Source organism: Stomoxys calcitrans, chromosome 2 (assembly GCF_963082655.1).
Source record: "Stomoxys calcitrans chromosome 2, idStoCalc2.1, whole genome shotgun sequence".
Taxonomy (NCBI): domain Eukaryota; kingdom Metazoa; phylum Arthropoda; class Insecta; order Diptera; family Muscidae; genus Stomoxys; species Stomoxys calcitrans.
The window spans coordinates 156175179-156193931 of NC_081553.1; the positions used below are offsets into that span (position 1 = coordinate 156175179).

At 38.1% G+C, this 18753-nt stretch overlaps 1 protein-coding gene across 2 annotated transcripts in view; it reads left to right on the forward strand.

The window, feature by feature from the left end:
* The window catches only part of LOC106093527 (tetratricopeptide repeat protein 21B), a 113619-nt gene that overhangs the window by 47438 nt on the left and 47428 nt on the right, over positions 1-18753 (forward strand). For both annotated transcript variants that reach the window (XM_059363475.1, XM_059363476.1), the window contains one exon: positions 16805-17051. In XM_059363475.1, coding sequence (XP_059219458.1) covers positions 16805-17051 — 247 coding nt within the window. The remainder of the gene's footprint in view (positions 1-16804; positions 17052-18753) is intronic.

The window sequence follows — 18753 nt, forward strand, 5'->3', positions numbered from 1 at the left end:
GATTTTATTTCTTGACCTCCTAGAAGGCGCAATATTAATACGATGTGGCTAAAATTGCGCATAATTTCTCCTTCGATCTCCAACATTCTTACCAAATATGGACTGAACCAGTCTACAACCTGATGAAACTTCCATATAATCCGACCTTCCGATTTACTTTCTAAAGGCTCTATCACTTTACATGTTTTTGTCTTATGGCATGCTACTTTTTATATATCATTGATATTTCGTTAAGTGTGTCAAAATTGCCAATTTACATGTGATTTATCATTTTTGCTATCACACTAGTATGTTATTTCTGTTTGACATAACCTAAAAATTTGAGTAAAATCTGATTTTTACGGCTACCATTTGTTTAAGTTGTGAGAAAGCTGTTTAAATCATAAAGTTGGGAAAAAATTTAATTTGGTGTTGCATTCATTCAACTGACAACAAAAAAAGTTGATTTCTTTATGTTTTTGTCAGAAGGAATAGATATAATCATCGCTCTATCGCTCTAATCGAAAAATAGTGCTATTTTGAAGAGTGATGTTCATGTGTTATTTTCATTTGTATCACACTATGTGAGCAACTTTAACACAGCAAAGTTTGACATGTCATAAGACAAGAACCTGTAGTATGAGAGCGCAATTCTTATTCAATGTATCCTAAAATGTCCATAAAGATTTATCTTATAACCTCCAACATACATGTCAAGTAGGGTCTGAATCTGTATCTTAATTTATATTGCTCCCATATAAAAACGGATCATCCAACTTAAACATATGCCGGAAGCAATTCCCAAACTGATCATTTTAGTTTCTGTCTATAAAGAGAAACTGTGCGAAGAACTTGAAAAACGGTTGAACTTAATTCGGTCCGACCTAGCTTTTATTTATTTTTATACCCTCCACCATAAGATGGGGGGTATTCTAATTTCGTCATTCTGTTTGTAACTACTCGAAATATTCGTCTGAGACCCCATAAAGTATATATATTCTTGATTGTCGTAACATTTTATGTCGATCTAGCCATGTCCGTCCGTCTGTCCGTCCGTCTGTTCGTCCGTCCGTCCGTCTGTCTGTCGAAAGCACGCTAACTATCGAAGGAGTAAAGCTAGCCGCTTGAAATTTTGCACAAATACTTCTTATTGGTGTAGGTCGGTTGGAATTGTAAATGGACCATATCGGTCCATGTTTTGATATAGCTGTCATATAAACCGATCTTGGGTCTTGACTTCTTGAGCTAGAGGGCGCAATTCTTATCCGATTTGAATGAATTTTGGCACGACGTGTTTTGTTATGAAATCCAACAACTGTGCCAAGTATGGTTCAAATCGGTCCATAACCTGATATAGCTGCCATATAAACCGATCTTGGGTCTTGACTTCTAGAGCCTCTAGAGTGCGCAATTCTTATCCGATTGGAATGAAATTTCGCACGACGTGTTTTGTCATGATATCCAACAACTGCGCTAGGAATGGTTCAAATCGGTCTATAACCTGATATAGCTGTCATATAAACCGATCTTGGGTCTTGACTTCTTGAGCCTCTAGAGGGCGCAATTCTTATCCGATTTGAATAAATTTTGGCACGACGTGTTTTGTTATAATACCCAACAACTGTGCCTAGTATGGTTCAAATCGGTTCATAACCTGATATAGCTGTCATATAAACCGATCTGGGATCTTGACTTCTTGAGCCTGTAGAGGTCGCAATTATTATCCGATTTGCCTGAAATTTTGTACGACGGATTCTCTCATGACCATCAACATACGTGTTTATTATGGTCTGAATCGGTCTATAGCCCGATACAGCTCCCATATAAATCGATCTCTCTATTTTACTTCTTAAGCCCCCAAAGGGTGCAATTCTTAGTCGAATTGGCTGACATTTTACACAGGTCTGCAACCTATAAATTAAATTGTGGTCCAAACCGGACCATATCTTGATATCGCTCTAATATCAGAGCAAATCTTTTCTTATATAATTTTTTTGCCTAAAAAGAGATGTCGGGAAAAGAACTCGACAAATGCGATCCATGGTGGAGGGTATATAAGATTCGGCCCGGCCGAACTTAGCACGCTTTTACTTGTTTTATTTTATTTATTTACTAGCTGACCCGGGCCCGCTCCGCTGCGCCTTCTTTTACTTTATATGGAACAAATGTTTCCTTGGAATATTTATTTTCGACAATTAAAGATCTTTTAGTGAAACACCATGCAAACTTGACTAACAGTTTAACAATATAAGTGCCTTTATCTGAATCCCACATGATCTTTATTGGTCTACGAATTTAAGTTTGGATGTAAGGTGTACTCCATTCTTAAAATACTTCCTTTCAGCCCGATATTCTCATGATGTCTGACTCAGTGGTGTTTTCGGGGGGAGATATCAAATACATGGTCCTACATATGGATATCAAATTCGTATTCTACTCCCAAATACCGTTATTTGAGCACCATATTGCGATGGTCAATAAAAAATTGCTGTTTGTGGGAACCCAGAAAATTGGTCCCGAAAACGGGTATCAATTCTTGCTCTACCTCCCAATTCCTTTCATTTAAGCTCTACATTGACATGGTGGGTAAATATGCCCGACTTAGGGATGTTTTGGGTATTGGGGTGGTCCTCCAAACACTAAGCCCGGAAAATATATCAGCAATGTGCTCTATTCAGATATAACTATATATCATTTATTTGAACCCCATATTGCCATTGCCCTCAAAATTGGATATCAAATTCGTTTTCTAATCCCATTTAAACTCCTTATTGCAAAAGTCAGCAAATATGTCCGGTTTGGGATATTGGTCTTAAAAACTATGAATATTTAGTCCCACTCTCTTTAAGACCCAAATTGTCTTGGTGAGCAAATATGTCCTATTTGGGGGTTGTTATGGTGGTGGGACGTCCACTAGACAGTTGGCCCCTAATGTTGATATCAGATACGTGGTCTACTCCCATAGACCATAGTCGGCAAACATGACCGGCTTGGGGGGTGTTTTGTGGGATGGGCGGTCACTCAGTGAGTTGGCCTTGAAAATAAATATGGGATTCGTGTTCCACTTTAAAAACCCTCTTATTTGAGCCTCATATTGCAATAGTCAACAAATATTTACTATTTGGGTAGTGTTGTGGGGGTGGGGTGGCCCCATAGACACTTTTCCCGAATAATGATATCAAATTCGTGCTTTACACCCGAAGACCTTTCATTTGAGCCCCATATTGCTATGGTCGTAAATTTGTCCCCTTTGTGGGATGTTTTTGGTGAGAGACGGCCCCCCAAACACTTGGTCCCATATTTGGATACCAGATTCGTATTCTACATTCCAATACCCTTTATTTAGGCCCCATATTCCCATAGTCAGTAAATAAGTCGTGTTTAGGGGTGTTTTGGGAAAGGGGTGGACCCCCAGAAACGTGGTCCCACATTTGGATATCAGATTCGTATTCTACTCTCAAATACCTTTCATTTGAGTCCCATATTGCCATGGTCGGTGTATATGTCCGATTTAGGGGGTTCTAAATATATGTTTGGTAGGTTTTAAGGTGGGCCAGCCCCCTTAGGTACCCCATCCGAAATTTGATTACCAAATTTTTACTTTTAGGGTACTATGTGAAAGCACACAAAATTTCGCTTAAATCGCACCACCCATCTCCGAGATCTGGCGTTTCTGAAAATTAGAATAAGGGGGAGGGTCCGCCCACCCTTCAGATATCAAAAAATGTAGTACCCTATTTTCACCACGGTGTCATTATGCACCATCTGTGAAAATTTCAAGAAAATCGGTTCAGCCGTTTCTGAGTCTATAAGGAACACACATACAAACAAACAAACCTACAAACAAACACAAATTGATTTTTATATATAAAGGTTGCTTTCCCAACGCAGAACATAGTCTCCTATTCAATACGAAGTCGGAAACGCAGACCTTCTTAAATAGAACATACTCCTACATTTCTTCCTATTAGGTTAGGTAAGAGTGGCAGTCCTTTACAGACTCACTTAGACAATTTTAAGTTCATTGTGCTATCACAGTAGCGACAGACCAAGGCATCTGGCGAGAATCGAATTTACGACCCCTGCACTGATAATCCAAGCACGCTACCAACTCGGCTACTTGGGTGCCCTATTAAGGCTCATACAATTGATATCACACCATTCTATCAGCCTGTCAAAATCGTTCTGTATTATGATAGAATCAGAAGGTGAACAAATGGAAGAAAAAAGTTTCATATCGTCTGCATACATCCATATCTTTGAAGATCGAATAATAGATGGAAGATCATTCAAATATAGAGCAATAGAGTCGAGCCAAGATGACTACCCTGCGGAACGCCAGACATAACCATTTTTCGTCCCGACTCGCGTCGCGAGATCCTTTGAAACCTGTCCGAAAGATAAGATGATATCCACTTCAAGAGTGCCGGGGGAAACACCTTCAAGTTAAGCTTATGAAGTAAAAACCTAACATCTGTCTGAAATCCCCGTGATAATGATTCAGACACATAGATTGAAAACTAAAAAAGTTTGTTGCCGCCGATTTATTCCGTAAACATCCGTGTTGACTTTCTGAAATAATCTAGGGAAATTTCTGGTCAAGCCTACGCCTAACCAGTTGTTCAAGTAACTGTGGATTGACATTTAATTTAGCAAATTCCTCTGTAATTCTCTACATCAAACCTACTGCCACTCTTATGAAGAGGGACTATGTAACTCTCCTTCCAAATCAATGGAAAACAACCACGCGTTAAATAAATCAGTCAGTGGCATATACAAAGATCTCGCACAATACTTCAAAATTGCCGATGGTACGCCATCGGGTCCAGGAGAACAACTATACTTCAAGGACTTCAATCCAGAATAGAACCTCATCGTAAGTCAATGTTATATTTTATGTATAAAAATCAATTTGTGTTTGTTTGTAGGTTTGTTTGCTTGTTTGTTTGTATGTTTGTGTGTTCCTTATAGACTCAGAAACGGCTGAACCGATTTTCTCGAAATTTTCACAGATGGTGCATAATGACCCCGTGGTGAAAATAGGGTACTACATTTTTTTAAATATCTGAAGGGGGGGAGGGCCCTGCCGATTACCCTAATTTTCAGAAACTCCAGATCTCGGAGATGGGTGATGGGTCCAAACAGGACTTATTTACTGGCCATGGGAATATGGGGCTTAAATAAAAGGTATTTGAATGTATAGGGTGATTTTTTTGAGGTTAGGATTTTCATGCATTAGTATTTGACAGATCACGTGGGATTTCAGACATGGTGTCAAAGAGAAAGATGCTCAGTATGCTTTGACATTTCATCATGAATAGACTTACTAACGAGCAACGCTTGCAAATCATTGAATTTTATTACCAAAATCAGTGTTCGGTTCGAAATGTGTTCATTCACCGTAACGTTGCGTCCAACAGCATCTTTGAAAAAATACGGTCCAATGATTCCACCAGCGTACAAACCACACCAAACAGTGCATTTTTCGGGATGCATGGGCAGTTCTTGAACGGCTTCTGGTTGCTCTTCACTCCAAATGCGGCAATTTTGCTTATTTACGTAGCCATTCAACCAGAAATGAGCCTCATCGCTGAACAAAATTTGTCGATTCACTGAAAATGATTTCACTGAAAATGATTCACTGAAAATGATTCACTGAAAATGATTTGCAAGCGTTGCTCGTTAGTAAGTCTATTCATGATGAAATGTCAAAGCATACTGAGCATCTTTCTCTTTGACACCATGTCTGAAATCACACGTGATCTGTCAAATACTAATGCATGAAAATCCTAACCTCAAAAAAATCACCCTTTAGAATACAAATCTGGGGCGCCGCCTCTCACCAAAAACATCCCACAAAGGGGACAAATTTACGACCATAGCAATATGGGGCTCAGATGAAAGGTCTTTGGGAGTAAAGCACGAATTTGATATTAATATTCGGGAAAAGTGTCTATGGGGCCACCCACCCCCACAACACCACCCAAATAGTAAATATTTGCTGACTATTGCAATATGAGGCTCAAATAAGAGGGGTTTTAAAGTGGAACACGAATCCCATATGTATTTTCAAGGCCAACTCACTGAGTGGCCGCAATTCCCACAAAACACCCCCCAAGCCGGTCATGTTTGCCGACTATGGAAATATGGGGCTCAAATTATAGGTATGTGGGAGTAGACCACGTATCTGAAATCAACATTAGGGGCCAACTGTCTAGTGGACGTCCCACCACCATAACAACCCCCAAATAGGACGTTTTTGATCACCAAGACAATTTGGGTCTTAAAGAGAGTGGGACTAAATATTTTTAGGGCCAATACCCCAAACCGGACATATTTGCTGACTTTTGCAATAAGGAGTTTAAATGAGATTAGAAAACGAATTTGATATCCAATTTTGAGGGCAATGGCAATATGGGGTTCAAATAAATGATATATAGATATATGTGGAGCTGAAATGAAAGTATTGGGGGGTAGAGCAAGAATTGATACCCATTTTCGGAACCAATTATCTGGGCGTCTACCCCTTTCCCAAAATACCCCACAAATAGCAATTTGTGACCATCGCAATATGGGGATAAAATAAAGGTATTTGCGAGTAGAAATCGAATTTGATATCCAAATGTAGGACCATGTGTTTAGGGCATCACCCCTTTCCCAAAACACCCCCAAAGGGAAAAAGATCTTTCGACCATGCCAATATGTGGCTCAAATGAAAGGTATTTGAGATTTAAAAACGAATTTGATAACCAATCTTGTGGCCATGTGTTTGGGGGACGCCTCATCCTGTAAACTCCTCTTAAGCCAATGTCAATATGGGGTTTAAATAAATGGTATTTGAGAGAAGAGCACGATGCTGATATTTTTTCAGGGCCAAGTATCTGAGGGACCACCTCTCCCCCGAAAACACCACTGAATCAGACATCGTGAGAATATCGGGCTGAAATGAAGTATTTTAAGAATGGAGTACAACTTACATCTAAACTTAAATTCGTAGACCAATAAAAAAAATTGTTAAATTATTAGTCAAGCGATATACTATTTTCGTACCATGGTATTTCACTAAAAGATCTTTAATTGTCGAAAATACTTTCCATACTTTATATGGAAACTTTTGTTCCATATAAAGTAAAAGAAGGCCCAGCGGAGCGGGCCCGGGTCAGCTAGTTAGATATGTAATCACAAGAGCGAATATCATAGGGGTAATCACTTGTTTTTACTTGAGCTTGTTTTTACTTGATTCGACTTTAAGACGAAACCTTATAGAATTGGTAGAAATCTGTAGATATCATTATCGATGTCTTCGTTAACGATGATAGTTAACTCTAAAGTTATCTCCTGTTAATTTAATAATCTTAAATTTGTGCTTCAATTTGCCAAAATAACAAGTTCGTAAGCCACAAGAATTAAAACGTATTTAGTACAGCAGAGCCGAACTTTGGATATCCACCACCATGAACAAATTTATTATCCTATTTATTATAACTTCACTACATCCATAGCTATATCCGAATATGGACAGATTTGGATCATATTTGGTTTAGAACACGACGGGCTTATTATATGTGCCACTTTCAAATTTCAGTGAAATCGGGTAGCACATGCTACTGTTATGGGCTAAGGCGGTTGCGGTTTGGCGGTTGTGTGAACATAACTAGAAACTGGACGCAGGACATAAAGAATTTTTTAATAATTAGTCTCTTCGATCTTTCGTTAATTGCACCTAAATAAAATAAACAAAAAAATGATTTCAACAAAAACTTCAACCACAATGACCACCAACTCCCGTCCATCCAACCGCGTTCTAAAACCTCCAGGTGGTGGCCATTCGAAAATACTGAAATGCTGAATACAAAAAAAATACATATACAAGACCCGAAATTGGCACATCGGCCTATATGACAGCTGTATCTAAATAGAGTCTGATCTGAACCATATTCGGTTTCGATAACGAGAGGCCCAATACACTGTTTCAAATTGAGCAAAATCGGCTAGCAAATGCGCCTGTTTTGCCTTAAACTCCTATATCAGAAGATCCGTCTATATGGCAGCTATAGTTAAATAGTTATAAATATAGTTTGATCCAGGCCATATTTGGCATGGATATCAAGGGGTCTAATAGAACTCGCTGTCCAATTTCCAGCGAGATCGGCAGATCGGTCTATATGGTAGCTATATCTAACTTAATTCGTATGTGGATCATAATCTATCCGTATAGCGAGAAGCTTAGTGCTCCCCATTTCACATTTCAGTGAAATCGGGTAATAAATGCGCCTGTTACGGCTTTAAGACCCTATAGCTGTAAGTCAGTCTACATGGCAATTATACTTAAATATCCGATCCGATCGAGACCATATTTGGCATGGATGTCAAGGGTTGTAACATGACTCATTGCTCCGAATTTCAATGATATCGGGTAACTAATGGGCATTTTATAGGTTTAAGACCTAAAATCGCTATATCGGTCTATAAAGCAGCTATATCCAAATATAGTCCGATCTGAACCCCATTCGTTTTGGATTTTAAATTTTAGCAAAGAGTTGTTTAATTTTTTTTCTTCTTCCGTTGCTAAGCACTGAAGTTTCAGTAGTAGCCAGCCTTGAAATAAATATGTCTCGTTACTGGCTGGCTTCTCTATATATGGCACAAGATACAGAGATGCCGCCTTCAAGCCTTAAGTGGAAAAAGAGCGGATCGTGAGGGCCTTGAATTACTCGGACAAGGGCACCAACCGATGGGGACATGCTGAGAAAGGTTCAGAACAAATCCTGGGTGGAATTCTGCACACAGAAAAAATTAAAAACATGTTTCAATTAAAAAAAATCAACTCAATTAAAAAATTCGTTGAAATCTGACCTATAAACGAATTTGTATTATTGATTAACAATTCTGTAATTTGGATTTATGACAAGCTCAAAGAATCCAATGAAAGGGGTTATAAACTCAATAAACCAGTTAATTTGAAAGTTGTTCCTTCTCTTTATTATTAAAAAAATTTTATTGGATTAAATTGCGGATAAAACATGTAAAATTAAAATATTTATTTTTTACTTTATATTTCAAAAAGAAAGAAAAAAAATTGGGTTTCCTTTGTGAGCCTCTCTTCATTGTCGTGGATACCGTCTGTAAAATGTATAATGAACAAAATAATTTGTATACATATTAAAGTGAATCGTAATAAATACCAATCTTACAAATATGCGAAATATGCGTCTAAGACGCCATAAAGTATATATATATATATATATTAGGGTTAATCGTAAAAATACTAATCTTAGCATTTTGCTCACAATGCCTCGAAGTCTAGATCAACTTGAAGGAATACTGCATTTGTTATCTTCCGCCATCCGCGTCGTTTTCCAAACCAATATAGTCTCTATAGGGATAACAACATATTAAAATAAAAGAATATTTATAAATACCACTTTTACCTTCTTCCATGTCCTTAAATTTATTTCGTTTGGAATGTATCTATTTCATTTGTTCACTTATTAATTTGTTCTGCTTTACACTATTTCAGCATAACACGTTTTAAAATATATTGTGTTTACTTAATTATTAACGACTTTTGCAGAAGCTGTGAGGACATCCAAGTGGATGAGACTATAGAACACCTTCTGTGTGTGTGTCCCGCAATAGCTTTAGGTTCTCATTTCCTTGAGAACCTGTGTGATTTAGCGGATGTGAACATTCGCATGTTATTGGGCTTTTTAAAGCGATCTGGTAGGAACTAGAAAACATTTTCCTTCCATGGACGAAAACGTCTAAGTGAGTCTGATGGTAGACTGCCACTTAAACCTAACCTAACCTATTTAACAATTGTTATTTAATAAATTATGTTATGAAGAGATAAATAAAAACCACACTTTCTATTTTTCTTTATTTTTTTTCTTCTACCCACGCCACTATGTGTTTGTATATAATAAACACTAGACCTGTATTTGTCTCATTCGCACTTCTTCGCATTACATATGTATGTGCGGAAGAGGACACAACAGAACAATTTGTATTATTAAATAACAATTTAATTCGTACAATTGATAATATGTTCAACGTATGCCTTCTTTACCAATCACTTGCCATGATACAAAAAAATCGAATTTCAATGTCAAAAATAATTAAAGCAATTAACAATTAAGTCAATACCAAGTTTAATCGGTAAAATTTAGGTCTGTGCATCTCCATGGAGTATGCATCTGAGGCCTCTAGGCTAAGGAAGATCCTAATATCGAGACTTATTATGGTGGAATATATTCTGAAGTCAAGAAGTCAAACCCTTTTAAGTCGCCAAGTCCTGGTGATGTATCACCGGTTGAATTACAAGCTGTGTCCGGCAGACTGGCGCCTTGGCTTAGGGAGATATGATCAGCTTGTATCAGCATTTATATACCTGGGGATGGAGGGACACACAGGGTATTTTCATTCCAAAAGCAGGAAAACTGTACCACACGAAGGCGAAAGATTTTCGTCATATTAGTCTGTCATACTTTATGCTGAAGACTATTGGAAGGTTGATAGAAACATACATTAGGGCAAAGATCCCTGGAGATCGCCTGTCGTGACAGCAGCATGCATATAGTAAAGGCAAATAGTGGGCGACATAGAGGGTCCTCTTGCTGGCAAGAAATATACAATGGTAGCATTTCTTGACATTGAATGTGCTTTCAATAATGTGAAACCGACGTCAATCATGAGAAAAGGTGCACAAGTGGTCGCGTATGCTGATAACGTGGCAATTGCGGTAGGTATAGTTTCCCAGCACTATAAGAGATATACTTCAGGAAGCTCTATCCCAGGGAATTATAAAGCGGACGAGCTTGCGAGACTATGAATTAACTTACACATTCCAGGGGAATCTGTGGATATGCCTCTAGCGAAATGTAAGCTAAGTTTTCAGGATCAGGCCCGAAGGACAACGAATGATAGATGGTCACAAAGTGGGACTGTGAGCATTCCAAAACTATGTGGCCTAATGTAAAATTGAAGAGGTCTACCGCTTTTCTGTCACTGGCTAGAACAGAGGTCTCAGGCATTGTGTCCGTAATGACAGGTCACTGTCTAATCGGAAAACATCCTGCAGACTAAACGTCGAGGAAGAAGAGACTATAGAACATCTGCTGTATGTGTGTCCCGCACTGGGAATCAGAAGGAGTTCCACTTTAGGTTCTCATTTCTTTGAGAGCTAATTTGTATTAGCGGATGTGAACATTCACAAGTTGTTGGGCTTTTTAATGGATGGTTCAACGGTGGGAACTAGGAGGCATCGAAACTATGTGGCCTAATGTGAACTTGAAGAGGTCTACCACTTTTCTGTCACTGACTAGAACAGAGGTCTCAGTCATGGTGTCCCTAATGACAGGTCACTGTCTAATCGGAAAACATGCTGCAGACTGAACGTCGAGGAAGAAGAGACTATAGAACATCTGCTGTATGTGTGTCCCCCACTGGCAATCAGAAGGAGTTCCACTTTAGGTTCTCATTTCTTTGAGAACTAATCTGATTTAGCGGATGTGAACATTCATATTCCTTCTCCTGCTCCAGTGTTATCACAATGGACGAAAACGTCTAAGTGAGTCTGATGGCAGACTGCCACTTTCACCGAACCTAACTTATAAAGGAAACCGTCCCCACCCTAAAACTCAAGTGAAAGTTATTGGTGAGTAACCAGAAAAATATAGACCTCCATTTGACCGATTAAACATGGAATTTATTTATAAATAACTTTTCAAATAAGGTGTTAATTGCTTTAATTATTTTTGAAATTGAAATACGATTTATTTTGGATAATGGCATAAGTTGAATATATTTTTAATTGTACGAATTGAATTGTTATTTAATAATACAAATTGCTAGCATCTATTTCGGCGATCTGTTACATTCTCTTTCACACATATGTAATGCGAAGAAGCGCAAATGAGCCAAATATATGTCTAGTTTCTATCATATACGGACACATAGTGACGTGAAAAATAGGAAATGTAGTTTTTATTTATCTCTCAATAAAAGAAATTATTAAATAATAATTGTTAAGTAGAAGAAAACTTTTTTAAAAAGTGTTTTGCTGAAATAGTGTAAAGCTGAAAAAATTAGGGTCTGAACAAATGAAATAGATACATTCTAAACGTAATTGAGGTATTTATGGTATTTATTTTAATGTGTTATTATCCCTATAGAGACTATATTGGCTTGTAAAACGACGATGGTGGCGGAAAATAACATATGCTGTATTCCATCATGTGGATCAAGATTTCGCGGTATTGGGCTGAGATTGGTATTTATCACGATTCAATTTAATATGTATATAAATTATTTTGTTTGTTATACTTTTTACAGACGGTATCCACGACAATGAACAGAGGCTCATAAAGGAAATGCAATTTGTTCTTCTTTCTCTTAAAATACTAAAAAAAAAAAAACACTAAAAAAATGTCATACAGTCTCCGATCATTACAGCACTGGACTCATAAAAAAGGTATTCGAACGCAGAGCACGAAACCGAAACACCCCACAATCTATACATATATATCGATCATGGCAATATAAGACTAAAAAGTTACGTATTTGGAAGTAGAACGCGGATTTGGTATCCACTTATGGTGCCAAGAGTTTGGGTGCCTGTCCCACCCCCATATTGACACCCAGGCGTTGGGCCCCAGAAGCGAATACCAAATTCGTGTTCAACTTCCAAATACCATTCCTTTGAACCCCATATAACCATGGTCAAAATATGTCCTATTCGGGGGTGTCTTGCTCCTTCCACACCAATCTTCACAATCTGTGAAATTTTCACATTTTGTAGGTTTGTATGTTAATTTCGCACTCTACTTTAAATATATATCACTTGATCCCCACATTGTCATGATCGGTCGGTTAACTAACTGGTGTTCGTAATCTACTCTCCTTTGTCAGAATGGCTACTATTACGATTTGGGCACTGGACTTCTGGGAAAGAGCTTTTAGTGAAATACCATGCTACGAAAATAGTGTATCGCTTGACAAACAGTTTAACAATATAAGTGCCTTTATCTGAATCCCATATGATCTTTATTGGTCTACGAATTTAAGTTTGGATGTAAGGTGTACTCCAATCTTAAAATACTTTATTTCCGCCCGATATTCTCATGATGTCTGATTTAGTGGTGTTTTCGGGGGTGAGGTGGTCCCCCAGATACTTGAGCCTGTAAAAATATCAGCATCGTGATCTTCTCTCAAATACCATTTATTTAAACCCCATATTGCAATTGTTTTTGAGGGAAGTTTACAGAATGAGGCGTCCCCCCAAACACATGGCCACAAGATTGGTTATCAAATTCGCTTTCTAATCTCAAATACCTTTCATTTGAGCCACATATTAACATGGTTGAACAATTTGTACCCTTTGGGAGTTGTTTTGGGGAAGGGGTGATGTCTAAAATATGTCCGGTTTGGGGTATGGGCTCTAAAAACAATGAATATCGAGCTCCACTGTCTTGAAGACCTAAATTGTCTTGGTGAGCAAATACGTCCTACTTGGGGGTTGTTATGGTAGTGGGACGTCTCCTAGACAGTTGGTCCCGAATGTTCATGTCAGATTCATGGTCTACTCCCAAATACCCTTCATTTGAGCTCAATTTTTACATAGTCGGCAAACATGACCGGTTTTGGGGGATAGGGCGGCCACTCAGTGACTTGGCTTTGAAAATATGTATCAGATTCGTATTCTACTCTATAATACCTCTTATTAAAGCCTCATATTGCAATGGTCAGCAAATATTACCTATTTGGGTGGTGTTATGGGGGTGGGGTGGCCCCATAGACACTTTTTCCGATCATTGATATCAGATTCGTGCTTTACTTCCAAAGACATTTCATTTGAGTCCCATATTGCTTGTTCGTAAATTTGTCTTCTTTGGAATATGTTCTCGGGGATGGGCGGCCCCCAAAAACTTGGTCCCACATCTAGATATCAGATATGTATCTTCACTCAAATACCTTTTATTGAAGTCCCAAATTGCCATGGTCAGTAAATCAGTCCTGTTTGGGGGGTGTTTTGGGGAAGGAGCGGACACCCAGAAACTTTGTCCCAAATTTGGATATCAGATTCGTATTTTACTCGCAAATACCTTTCATTTGAGTCCCATATCGCCATAGCTGGTAAATATGTGCGATTTAGGGGTGTTTTGGGGGTTGGAGTGGTCCCCAAAACACTTGATCCGACAATTAGATATCAGATACGTTTTTTAAACTTAAATACCTTTCATTTGAGTCCCATATTGTCGTGATTGGTGTATATATATATATATTTGATAGGTTTTGGTTGGGGTGGTTCCCCTAGGTACCCCATCCGAAATTTGAATACCAAATTTTTGTTTGTAGGTTACTACAAGAAAGCAATCGCTTAAATCGTACCAATCATCTCCGAGATCTGGCGTTTCTGAAAATTAGGGTAAGGGGGAGGGTCCGCTCCCCCTTCAGATATCAAAAATGTAGTACCCTATTTGCACCACGGGATCAATATACACCATCAGCGAAAATTTCAAGGAAATGGGTTCAGCCGTTTCTGAGTCTATAAGGAACACACAAAGAAACAAACTCAAATTGATTTTTATATATAAGATTGTTTACTATCATATTAATATATTTGAACTTCATAAATGTAGATTTAGAATGAAATTAAAACTATAATGTTACATATATGAGAAAAAAATTTAATTTTTAACTTTTGTCATTTATTTGTACATTTGCAAAATTTTTGCTATTCATATGTGCAGATAATAAGTTAGGTAAGTTTGAAAAGAGGCTGCGGATATTAATCCGCCCCATGCCACTATGGTCACCTAAGCGAATAATCGGATTGTTGTGCGCTCTAAATACTAAAAAAGTAACCTCGAAAAAGAAAATCTAAGTTAGGAATTTCGTGCTACTTACAAAATTCTTAATTGTTTTCCATGCCACGACCCTTATTTGGTTCATATCTGGTACCACCTAAGTGCCGGCATCTGTTAGCCGCGAGAGCCAGGTAATGATATAGGAAATGCTCCAACGTCTCATCATCTTCACCGCATGCTCTACACCTGCTATCGCTGTTCCACAGGGTTACATGCGCATTTGTCGCCCTTACTCGGACTGCGTTGGCCCGAAAAGCGGGTTAACCAAGTTTATTGACGGCAGTCCTCTGGCCTTTACTGCCACTTCACTTTTTCATTCCCAGTTACTCTGCTATGTCCCGGCACCCAAACGGTGAATGAATTCATTTGAAAGCAACAAAAATATAAATGCGTTAAAAACCGAATGGTAACAATCAGTTCTCTAGTGTGTTTTACAAGAAAAAACTCTCATTAGTGTTTTTGTTTTTTTGCGCTAACCATTTAGTCTCGGCAATATTGCCTAACGAATGATTGCTTTGTGGTGTAGTCTTGTGTAGTTCTCTAGTATAGTACAAGAAATCACTAGTAGGTTACCTCAAAGACGATAATAGTCTATCGATGGGTCATTGTAAATTATGACATGATCACCTTATAGATAGACAAAAAGACAAATGCTGTACTCTGTACAAATCGACTACATTGAATGTGGAACATCTCATTTCGTCGTGTCCTCAAATGAAGGTACTTGAACAAAAAATTCTAATTGGCGAAAGTTTGTTGGAACTGTTGCAAAATCTAAATCATAATTCCAAGAACCCAAAACTAATAATTTTCTAAAATAAAAGCAGCCTTTTTAATTCTATTTAAATTTCCTCTTCCTAAATGCCTAAACATCTTTTTTCCACCTTTCGTTATAGTTATAATTTATCTTATAACTATAATGATGTAAAAAATAAACAAACAAAGCAATAACGCATGGTATGGATGATATATAATATAATTAGTACCGTTTGGTATTAGCGTTATTACCAAATTGCATTGGTTTTAATACCAATCTGTTGTTGGTTTTGGTACCATCCCGTTATTGAATATTCCACCCCTCTGATGAACCAAAATTAAAAACATTGAAAATATTTTTAATCTTATTTTATTTCGATTTCTTATGTTAATAATTACAAAAAATAATGTTACACTGTGACTAACCGATCGATTTTTTTATTCATATCCAATGATTGTAAGAAGTGGTTTTCATATGAATAAACCCACACAACATCGTTTACCACACGAGACACTTTATCATGTTTTTGATGTAGACAATTTCCTTAGAGTTTGTACTATTTTTATTTTCAACGCTCTCGCGTATTTGGACGCGTTTTTCGCACACAATTCGTATTAAAACTTTTTATTAAATTAAACAAGTATTTTAAAATGGCGTCAATATTTAAAGTACAAAGCTAAACAACACTTTTGCCGCGATGATAAATGATACCAACCGGCATTGTTAGTGCACTAAAACCCTTTACTTTGAGTTCAATATTGTTATGATCGGTCTATATGACCGTTTGCGGGGTTTTTAGCGGTGGGCCGCCCCCCAAATGCTTTGACCCCATTATTAGTATCAAATTCGTAATCTACCCGAATACTATTCATTTGAGTTTTTCGACGCTACCCAGCATTAGAAGGGGAAAACCACCATTGAAAATTTTTTCTGATGGTCTCGCCAGAATTCGAACCGAGGCGTTCAGCGTCGTAGGCGAACATGCTAACCTCTGCGCTACGGTGGCCTCCACTTTGTAGTATTTAGAGAGCGCAACAAGCCGACTACTTGCCTAGGTGAATGTCCATAGTGGCATGGGTGGATTATTATCCGCACCCTCGTTTCAACCTAACCTTACCTTATCCTTCCATCTTTTCCATTTCATTAATATTAATATCAGTAATATCAGTCTACATCAATATTTGTTATATATATCTTACAGAGCCGGATCTTGCAGTTGATGCATACAGAAAAGCATTTGAGATTAATCCACAAGATTCGCATTTGGCAAACAAATTAGGACGAGCTTTTGTCAAGACTCACCAATATACGAAAGCCATTACATTTTATCAACATGCCATAAAATCCCATTCTTCTTTAAGTTTGAATTTGGCTGAATTATACTTAAAGTTAAAGCAGTACAAAAATGCCCAAGAAATTTTGAATGAAAGTGAAGACAAGAAAGAAATGTAAGTATGAATGTATGTATCTATTTATGCAGTGCACTCTCTACAATAACTAATTGAAAACAAACTAGTTTACTTGGCGAAAAAAAAACAGAAGCTGTTATCCGAAAAAAAATCGGTGAAACAGCAAATTCTTTTGTTGAATCTTCTGTAAAACGGCACTCTCTCTTAACAGTCTCAATACGCTCAATCTCGCGATTTCGTTTTCGGCCCATTCCAATGCTTTATTAAACAGTTCGAGAGCTGCCTTGGAGTTAATAGCTCCTTTTGGCTCCTCCACACAATCGTCTTCATCAGAAAGGTTTTCCTCCATTTCATTCTCGTTACACTCTATGTTAACCTCGTTCCAATCGTAAACATTCAACCTGTAGTGAATTTAAGATTTAGACTTGTTTTTAATGCCCTTTTTCATAACACAAACCTACGGTAGCAGAATTCTCAAAAGATTAGTTGAAGTTTCTTCTAATTCAACCAAATTTATTGCCAAGTAATTTCTTAACACTTAAAGGAATATCATCCACAGGATTGTCTCCACTATGTACCATATACAAAACATTATTCCAAGATTTAGATAACACATTTGTTTCTAGTCTTCTCCATGCTGTTTGTAAAACTGTATTGCTTCTTTTAGTGAAGTTTGCTTAACCGACTCTAGCAAAGTACCCTCTTTTGAAGTAACGTCAGGCTAGAAGTCTATTCCTGTAATAAAGCATTTTATTCCTGATGGCGTTTTGATACGTGTGTTGTATGAGCAGGATATTTATGGTCAAGGAGGCCTTGAGGAGCTTCTAAGCATTTAAGTCACCCGGACCTGATGGAATATGTCCGGTGTTACTTCAAAAAGAGGCCGACTATCTGGCGCCCCATCTGGCCACTATTTCACATATACTCCGAAAGCCTGGCAGGAGGCAAGGGTAGTATTTATACCCAAGCCCGGCAAGGCAAGGTAGGTGACACCAAAGGCCTACAGACCTAAATATAAGCCTTATGTCCTTTCTACTCAAATCCATGAAACGTATTGTGGATACCATGATAAAGAGCAGGGCATCCAGCGAACTGCTCAAATACAAACAGCATGCCTATGTCAAGTGAAGGTCGGGGGAGTCTGCCCTGCACGATGTGCATAAAATAAAATAATCCTTCGATGCCAAAACGTACACATTGACGGTATGCATTGACATCGAGGGGGCGTTTAACAATGTACGGACCGACATACAGATCCAATCTCTAGAGCAGTACCAGGTAGATACGGTCCTTAGAGTTTGGATAAACCATATGCTAAGGAACAGGTGGATAAATTGCGGGGCCCATGACATAAATATAAGGGAGAAAGTGGCACAAGGCACGCCACAGGAGGGCATTTTATCGCCACTGCTATGGGTGACTACCAAAAAAGACCAATTACGCATGCTGACTAAGGGGGGATTTGAACCCGTCTTCTATGCAGACAATGTTATAATACTTCTTGGGGGTATGGATCCGAACCAGCTATGCAGAAGGGCCGAAAAGGTCTTGCGTATGGCATATGACTAGGCTAGATCCAGGTCCAATTTGTCGCACCACGTTTCCACAACAAAACGATACTTAGCAGTGATCTTGGATAGGAAACTGAATTGGAAGTGTCACATAAAGGAGCGTACCGAGAAGGCTCAGATGTTGGGCACTATGTAGACGGGCTGTAGAATCGAAATGGGGCCTGAATTCG